At 41.6% G+C, this 8753-nt stretch overlaps 2 protein-coding genes across 2 annotated transcripts in view; one reads left to right on the forward strand and one right to left on the reverse strand.

Annotated features, from left to right (window-relative positions):
* LOC135939235 (locomotion-related protein Hikaru genki-like) overlaps positions 1 to 7997 on the reverse strand; it is a 40027-nt gene extending 32030 nt beyond the window's left edge. The window contains exon 1 of the mRNA XM_065483509.1: positions 7827 to 7997. Coding sequence (XP_065339581.1) covers positions 7827 to 7941 — 115 coding nt within the window. The 5' untranslated portion in view covers positions 7942 to 7997. The remainder of the gene's footprint in view (positions 1 to 7826) is intronic.
* On the forward strand, positions 6424 to 7693 carry Muc18B (Mucin 18B). Its single transcript, XM_065483747.1, has 3 exons — positions 6424 to 6544; positions 6608 to 6836; positions 7077 to 7693. Exons 1-3 carry the CDS (start codon positions 6506 to 6508, stop codon positions 7550 to 7552), a joined length of 744 nt encoding a protein of 247 aa, XP_065339819.1. The 5' UTR covers positions 6424 to 6505; the 3' UTR covers positions 7553 to 7693.
* Positions 7998 to 8753: the final 756 nt, after the last annotated feature.

Here is an 8753-nt window from a genome sequence, read left to right on the forward strand (position 1 = left end):
AGTTCGCGGTTATTTGTGTTGATTTTGCGGCTGAGGAGAGAACTTTTTACCCACTTCTTTGGCAACTTCAAAGGGGAAGACTTGCAAGTAATTTTATTAATCACAAACAAGCACGCTGCGATTTTCCCGAGGGGTCTGTTTGTGCGACGGTTATCGGAATTCCAGAGCAGGCAGGAATTTCAAAAGAGGCCCACCTTGTCAGGGAGAAGGTTATTTATTAAAATTTTGTGCAGCTTGCCTGCGGACGGGCGCTATCGAAACGTCGGCCGGAATTTCGAGATTGTCTCTAGTGCGGGGGGCACAAACAACGTGAGCTGAGGGGCGAATGAAAAATGCTCTCTGAACAGGCTCATGATGAATGGGCGTATGCAACCGGTGCAACTCGTCGGTTCAACGGGTTGCATAGCTGCGTCGACGCCATTCCCGGCAATGTGGGGGGCATTACTGATTCTGGAGCACCGCTCGAGCTTGAAATCTGTCGTAAATTGCAAACTATGGCGCGCAGTTTTCATTTGCTGGTGTTTTGCGCGAGCAGCACCGCAAAATAGAGCCTCCAGTCGGTTTGCTAAACGCAGCCTAGGTTTCACGCTCAAAGCGATAATTCTCGCCGCCGCTCAAATCGGATGAATGAGGTGCTTTTGCACATCGGGCGTGATTTGTTTGAAACAGATGCAAAACGACCGTTGCCTTTCTATATTCGCATATCGCTGGTTGCTGCATTACGTGACCCATTTCTCTTGATTTCCCTACTGATGTAGCTGATATTATAGTCAGCTAGAAGCCTCTCATGATGAGATTTATTGTGGTAAGTAGAAAGCAATTAAAATTAATAAGTGTAATCCAATATAGAAATGGGGATATTTACAGCCTGTAAATTTATTCTATTTATTTCTCTTTGGATTCAGATCTAAAGAAGTTTACTAGGCAAAAAATAACAAAAAAAATAGTGTTTTCATTATTAGTGAATTTGTTATAATTTATTGCGTGAGGTGGGATTTTTCGACACTATGTTACCATATGAGACTATACAGCCTGTGAATATTTCACGGTCAAGTTAGTCGGGCCCTGTTTGGTACAAATAAACACCGATCACAAAGCAGTGTATTTTTTCGTTAGTTAAAAATCTACTCTTGTACGCATTGCGATGACTTCGGTCTGATTTATCGTTATTCCTCTAGTATTGTAGCTTTTCTTCATATGAATAGTATTGTTGACCATTGTATGATACTTGGACTTGGATGAGAAAAAACAATATTTAAATTTTTTCCAACGAGTTCCTAAAATTGGAATTTTAGTCATCTATTTATTTATTTTTCGAGTGTTGCAGTGCGATCAGAGCTGTTAATCATGGAATTCCAATATTTTTAATCACTTTGTAAGCTCATTCATCTAGAGACAGAAATCCGTCGAGGGAAATTTAGCCGCTCTTGATCGATGATGTGGTTTAATTAAATTTTTTAATTAAATCCGCTGAGTGCTGCATATTTTTCAAAGGCAGCAAAAACAGTGAAACAGCTGCGCGTCGGATTGCCTGCAATGCCGCTTTTTTCAACACACCGGCGTCGTACTATGTTGTGTAAAAGCTCTGTGCCCTCTCACAGTGGGTGGGCAATTTATAATGCACGCGGGGCGCGTAGCGTGATTTATTGCACCAAGCATTCATCATTTATCGATTTCCATATTGCTCAATGAGGCGTTAACCTTTTCGGCCGCGCCAATACATGCATGTTTAAACACGCTCTATAGAGGAAAAAGTGCAGCAGACACTGATGAGAAGCTAATGACTATATGAAAATACAAACAGAACAGAAAGAAGACTAAATATTGTAAATTTTACTCAGCTATTAAACATCTAAAAGAATACCCTTTCATCGTAATTTTATTTAAATAGCAGAGCATAGATGCGAATGAAATATAACAAACAGCAGACTGTGTGTACTAAATTTAAAAGAATACGATTTTTAGAAGTGTTTGTATATTTAGTTTGTATTGCACGTTAAGTTTTATGACATTTGTGTCTCGCGAATTTTAAAAAGTTGTTTAATAGCAATGTAGCATTCTTGTATAAATCGAATAAATAAAAAACGACCGTTTATATAAAGTCATGAGATAAATGTTTTTCTGATTTTTCACCGTTAAAAAGTTAAATCATTAAATTTCAAATTTGAGAAACAAAATCATAAAATGTGGCATTGTTTTTGTCAACATTCAGCCAGCGTTTGTCAAATATATATATATGAGATAAAAACAGAGCTGAATCGCCTCAGGAGCTGCCTTTGCAGGCACAAGATAAATGGCCGTGCGAGTGAGCTTTATCCTTGCGGTTAACGCAACATATATTTCACGGAATTCAGCGAAACTGGACAAAAATTCAGCGTCGGCTCTGCACACGTTTATAAATTGCAAGTTTTCACCCCCGGCGATAGCGGCGGCACGCATTTGCATAAAGTACCGGGGGAGAAACGCGTTAAAAATTAAAAATGTGATGAACCTACCGTGCGCGCACTTTTTATTCGGCGCCCGCGATTAAAATGCAAAGCTAGTTAGCCGGACTGATCCGCAGAATTAGTCTGCAGCGCGTGCTATAAATTGGCTGTAATTACGCGCGCACTCGAAAATACACAAAGCAGCCAGGTGGAGAGAGGCGCAAATAACTGATGAGCCGCATTCACAATTCGAATTCGGTTGTGACGAATTTTGGACATGAGCTAGTCGATAACGGATGTGTTTGCATTGTTGTTTATCAAATTTTTGCTTTGGTTAATAATATTTTCAATCTATTGAAATTGAAATATCTGTTTAGGAATTCATAAGATTTTAATTAAGGGGGGTTTGAGTTCATGTATTTGCAATAGAGGCACCGATAAGTTTTGTTGTTTATTACTTTACCTAAAAAATCAAAGTCATAGTTACAAAGGAATCCAGCAGCTTTATTTTAAGCCAACGTTAGTATATAAGCGTGGGAGTCGGTAATCAAGGAAAGCTAAGCTCCCTTTTCCACTCAAATCCTTAAATTTAAAATTGAGATTGAATTTTGCAATGTATTGATCAAAGTTGAAAGGCAAACCGCACATTCCCAGCCAAACTATGTTCGCAAGAATCTCAATATAAATTTAAATTACAGCGGCCTGGAATCCAGTCTCCGTAATTTGATATACAGCGTCATTCGAACTGTTTCATTAGATTCCTCCTGCTTAATTACTGAAACCTCTTAGTGAGAGACCAAGTTTTGTCTCGAGCTTGCAGTTTTGAGTAAAAGGCCCCGTCATTTGCATGACGCAGCACGCGTCGAGACAGTGACACATTTCAGCTTTCAACCTGCGCCGAGATGCGAAACTCCGCGCCGCCTGTGCTGTGTTTATATTATACGCATTTTCAACGCATTCGATTTTTTCTGAGCTACTGCTTATTTCAGATACGCTTTATCTCGGAGCTGTCAAAACTGCCACGCTCGAATCCACGTAGATATTGAGAGGTAAAATAAAATGCCCAACGCTGTTTGTCTTGGATTTTTATATTATATTTATTTCTCTGCTGTCTTTTAATTTCTTGAAGTAAATTACTTCCCGAAAGAAAAAAAAGGCAATTGTATTTTAGAAGTCTCATTGTCAGCCAGCCACGCTGCGCCGCGCCAGTCGGCAAATTTTGCATCACGTGAGCACAGGCAGCCGCCAGCCGCCGTGAGTCTGGCTAAGCTGCGCCAGCCACGCCAACCGCAGGAAAGAACCATTTCATATGAGAGTTATACGAACCTCTGCATTGAATTGTGTGCAGTCAATAATTGCGTGAATGTGCAAAGAGGTGCCACGACTCTTATTTACGTTCACGGCCCGAGTGGTCTCGTTACCATAGGAACGGAGTCCATGCGAAAATGTCAGCATTCTCTCGCCGGACACGTTATAAGGATCACAATCGTGTCAATATTTGCAAATGCCTCCAATTCGCGCGATCAAAAGAGGAATTTGTTTATTCTTTTATTTATTCGTTGCAGAGCTTTCAGAAAGTGCTTCTTCCGATTTTACGAGTTTTGGCACGGTGGCGGAAAACAAGTCAGCGCCAGCAGGTTTTTATTTATAGTGTAAATGTTGCCGAGCAAAAAGGTGGAAGGCCGCGTTGGCAAAAGGCGGATTTTTCGTGGCCAGGAATCCCCGAGAAGGCCATTTTCTATTATTGCGGTGAATTATACGGCAGCATGCAGAAAATGAATTTGGCACGGCCGTTTCCGCTTCTCCGAAATCCTGCACCGTGCATTATTCAGCAGCTCCTATCAAAGGGCTTTTTCTTCGCCCTTGCCGAGCTGACTTTATAAATAACGTGTAAAACTCCATTGTGCACAATACAGCCGCACGCGTTTACGTTTCACTTGCCTATTATATTCCAGTGGATGCTATCAAGTTATTGACGCAAAAAGTGCTTGAAACAAGTTTTCTTTGTGTATCCACTTAATAAAAAATATGTCTTTCTCACAACCAGTTACATGCTACATTGTGCTTTGAATCTTTTAGCCAATTATAAAAGATGTTCTTTTCTTAAAATATGTGCAACATGAAGCATTCACAAAAATTGGAATAAATGGATCGAACATGATTATGCCTGTTCTTTTAATCGAGTAGCAAGAATAAATTTTAGAAATAAAGTTGAGCAGCAGAGGGACACACACCAACAAGACCCCATCTTGGTCTGTAAAAAAAGATAATAATCCTTGGTAATCCTTCTCTAATTAATTTCATACTGGAAGTTTGAGGGTAAAAAATCAATCCACACATATCATTGTTCCGTGAAGAAATGGAAAAATTAAAATTGTGGAAAACACTCCTTCCGATAGACCTCTGCAAGTTTCCAAGATATAAAAAAAATAATGTAACATGTTGAAAATTTGAGAGCGTTGTTTGCTTCCCCTGCGTCCGCTGTGCACATCCGCGTAATCAGATTACAAAATCATTAAACTGGTGAGGCTGAATGCGTAATTTCCAAGATATCCTCGTCGTTTTTCATCCCCTTTTCGTGGTGGTGAATAATAAATGGCACGCCCACGCTTTACGCTAAACTGATAATTCATCCTCGCTCTCGCGTATTTATGGAAAAGTATACACGCGGCGCAGAACGAGTTTTTTATTGAGAAAACGCCCTCGCTGCTTTCTGGGGGTGCATAATGCTTTGTTATGCCTCTGCCGCCATCGCGAGCACATTGCACAGCGCGTATCAGTGTGAAATAAGGGATGAGAGAGCAGTAAGAGCGCTCGCAAAGTGCTCCTAACCAATAAACCGCGCGCACCACGATATATAGACCGCAATTTTCCCCACGTGGCCCGAAAATTGGAAAACCGAAACCCGCCACACGGCTTTTAGCGAAAAAGACAAGCCAAAATGAATATTTTCTGTATAATCCTCTTGCCTCGAAAAAGTGCAAAATTTCAATCCATTTTGAAATGAAGATTAATAGCACCACGTCAATGCTTTTTTCGTGTTTTACCCTTTCCATCGCTGGGGGCTTCTTTTGACAGCCAAATTCTATTTTCATAGTCTTCAGACCAAACAAGATTTACGCGTTAAAGCATTTCGTAGCAAGAGCAGACAATCATAATAGCGTAGCGAGAATTCCGGCGGGGCCGTTTTATTATTAAATTCCTGGGAGAAGATTTTCGCACCCACACTGCTGGAAAAGATGTTATTATTATGCCTCGGTGAGAGCAACGAGCTCAACACTGCTCCATTAATTATATTTTCTTTTCATACTACATATCTGCCTAATGAAGCCGTTGGTAGCGCGCTGCACAAAAGCGGGCCCGCCCCCGAAACCGCGGCTTCGGCACAACGCAGCATCCGCTCTCATTAACGCGCCTGCAGCAAAATCTCTCTCAATGGAAAAATAACGAGCCGTGTCCGTGTGATTCATTAATTCCGATAGGCACACACAATGACAGCCTCGTCACCACTTTCTTTAAAATCGTACACCACCAAAAAAAGCTGAAGATATGAACGTCTCGTCGGCTGGAAAGATTTTGATAACAAACTTTCTTGCTGCATATATGCCTCACATTTTGTGTGAGATATTTCCTTACTCCTTAATGGGCTTATATAGACTTTCAAAATTGTTTTTGTTGCTAGATTTTATTAAAAATCGTACAAAATATTATGCTAGCTAACTGTTTGATCTTATATAAGTGCTCGATTTTGAACTGTATTTATTTGAAAACAGTTCTTAATATAAAAATATTTACACACAAAGTTTCAATAGCAAACGGCTCTATTTTTAATGAAACCAAAACTCCTAGAATTGGACTATGTGCAGAATCATAAAAAAAACAATAAAATGTGGCCAGACTAAAAATTTACGTCAGTCCATTCTCATGACAAAGGTCCTTGATAAAAAATCTTTTGCGTCTTTGCTGACCTGCCGTCTGAGAAATAAACTTGGCTAATCTAATCTGCGTTATTTACCGTGTAATAAAATTGCAGCAGTTCACATAAAAAAACAGCAGATACCAGATTCACCACTCTGGCTATGGCTGTCATCCTTCGAGTTCGTTCTTTCTACGTTGTGGTGCTTATTTGAGAATTTTGTCCAAACCTGATCTATTATATAACCGTGATTTCTACTGTGCAGGTGATGCTGTTGACGGTGGCTTTGGTGTGCGCCCAAAATCGGGAATGCGGCCGAAACCACTTCAAATGCCACGGTGCGTCTCAGGTTCAGCAGTGTGTGGACGGCGTACCCATGGGTCCCCTTGAGCAATGCGATGCTGGCTTTGTGTGCGATCCCAATTCTGAGTGGGTGCCGTGCGTGCCTGAGCCTGAAGACGTTTGCTGCGGCCAAGGATTTTTCCCCGTCAAAGGTGAAAAATGGTGGATATTTGTTTTGATCGATTTGAACCGCATTTAGGTGTAAAATTATAAGAGTTTGACAAAAAATCTAATGCTGGAAAATGAGTAAATTGAATCATTATTTGCACCTCAACAAGTTATTTGTTTATCAGATAAAATTTCCAACGTATATAAGTTAAAAATGGTATTATGAATTATTCTGGACCGATCCATGTCATTTTAAATAAATTTTATCGATTATGATATTGCAGGATCCTGCTCTCTTTTCATCAGCTGCGTTCCCGACGGTGAAAAACTGGTGCGACACGTCGTTTCCTGCGCCCTTGACTACACATTCAGTGCCCAAAAAGGGGTTTGTGAGCCGACAGCTGAATCGTCAGCCAACTGTCTGGAGGAACAGACGACTGTTGCATCGAGCACGACGACAACAACTATGATAGCAACCCCAACGACTAGCCTGAGCCCAATGACGTCGACGGAGTCGAGCACGAAGACCACAGCAGCGACAACAACGAAGAGGCCGAGCACCGAGTCTATAAAACCAGTTTGCTCAACGCCTGGTCACTACCCCGACCCCGAAAGTTGCAGGCACTATTACGTCTGCTCGTGGGCCGCAGGGGGCGGCGTAAAGGCCACGAGGACGCAGTGCATCGCAAATTTGTTCTTTGACGTCAAGCTGAACCAGTGTGTTTACAACACTAATTGCGGCACGCGCAAATATAAATGACAATCTGATGTGCTTCGTGTGTTCTGGTGCTAATTTATTGGTGTTTTGCAAGACCATGATATGATTGAGAAAAATTTGTTATCATTACTTTGTCACCATTTTTAAAAGGCGTAGATATGAAAATACATCTCCAAAATAAAAAATGTTGTCTTTTTGCTGCCAACAGGCTAAATATACTTAACGCAATGTATCGATTTAAAACGCAACTAAATAGATTTCCAGCTGTCACACAGCCCTATATTCCCTTATCGAGTGGCGCAACAGTGTTGCTTACCTCTCTCTTGGTTGTCTGCATTCTCTGCGCTGTCCTCGACGGCCGACACGAGCGGCAGCAGGCAGAGAAGGGCGCCAATTAGCATGGCAGCACGAGTCCTCATGATGACACGCATCCAGGACACCTCACATGCTTGGTGGCTGCTCTCAAACTGCCGGTCTGTTTAGCTCACGGATCCAGAGTCTCGGCGGGCGGGCGGTCGGGCAAGGCGCATGTCCCCAGCACACTCAGACAGACACATTCGCGCGCGCACGGCAAGTTTGTTTCTCTCTCGCTTTAAATGAGATTTCCGGCAAAATACTGCTCTGCGTGCGTACTTCGAGTCTTTTTCCCCTCGACGGGATTTAAAATTTGCCGTTAATTAACCTTGGCTCAAAGCAGAGAGCGCCGGGAGTAAAAATAAGTCGCATAATTCCTCCAGTGGAGCGGGAATAATTGCGCAAAGACGGTAGAGGGAGGTCGCAGAGTGTGTCAATTTACATATTTTTTATTTCATCTGCTGCCTCAAGTGGGACGAGATTTTTTCGTCTCCCTCGTCGCTTTTTGTTTTCCACGGCTCTCTTTTGATCACCATGACTTTTAATATATATGCTAATTATTTTTCGCCGCTGCTGCTGCAGATCTTCTTGAGACTCGAGGAATCGTGGAGGCTACTCAATTTCGACTCTTTACAAATCCGCCTTGTTGATATTCATTCTGTTCATCATTCTCGGTTAGGGAAGTCTGTGCTGCTTAAAAGACAACGATAATTTGAGAAATACATATATTTTATTTAGTCTAAAAACTCACCAGAGCATACTCTACAACGAAGGAGGTGATGTTACACTCGAAATGATTTCGTGTGTGAGTGTTTCACCCACATATTCATTTCACCGAGTTTCATTTACAAAAAGCTTTCCGCGTCTCTCGCACATATAGAAACTCTAT

The sequence above is a fragment of the Cloeon dipterum genome, chromosome 3 (genome assembly GCF_949628265.1).
Source record: "Cloeon dipterum chromosome 3, ieCloDipt1.1, whole genome shotgun sequence".
Taxonomy (NCBI): domain Eukaryota; kingdom Metazoa; phylum Arthropoda; class Insecta; order Ephemeroptera; family Baetidae; genus Cloeon; species Cloeon dipterum.

Excerpts from the sequence above, each read along its gene's own strand:
- Muc18B (XM_065483747.1), top strand. The coding sequence starts at position 6,506 with ATGGCTGTCATCCTTCGAGTTCGTTCTTTCTACGTTGTG. Across the intron at positions 6,545-6,607 it reads TTCGTTCTTTCTACGTTGTG|GTGATGCTGTTGACGGTGGC; the intron begins GTGCTTATTTGA and ends TCTACTGTGCAG. Across the intron at positions 6,837-7,076 it reads AGGATTTTTCCCCGTCAAAG|GATCCTGCTCTCTTTTCATC; the intron begins GTGAAAAATGGT and ends ATGATATTGCAG.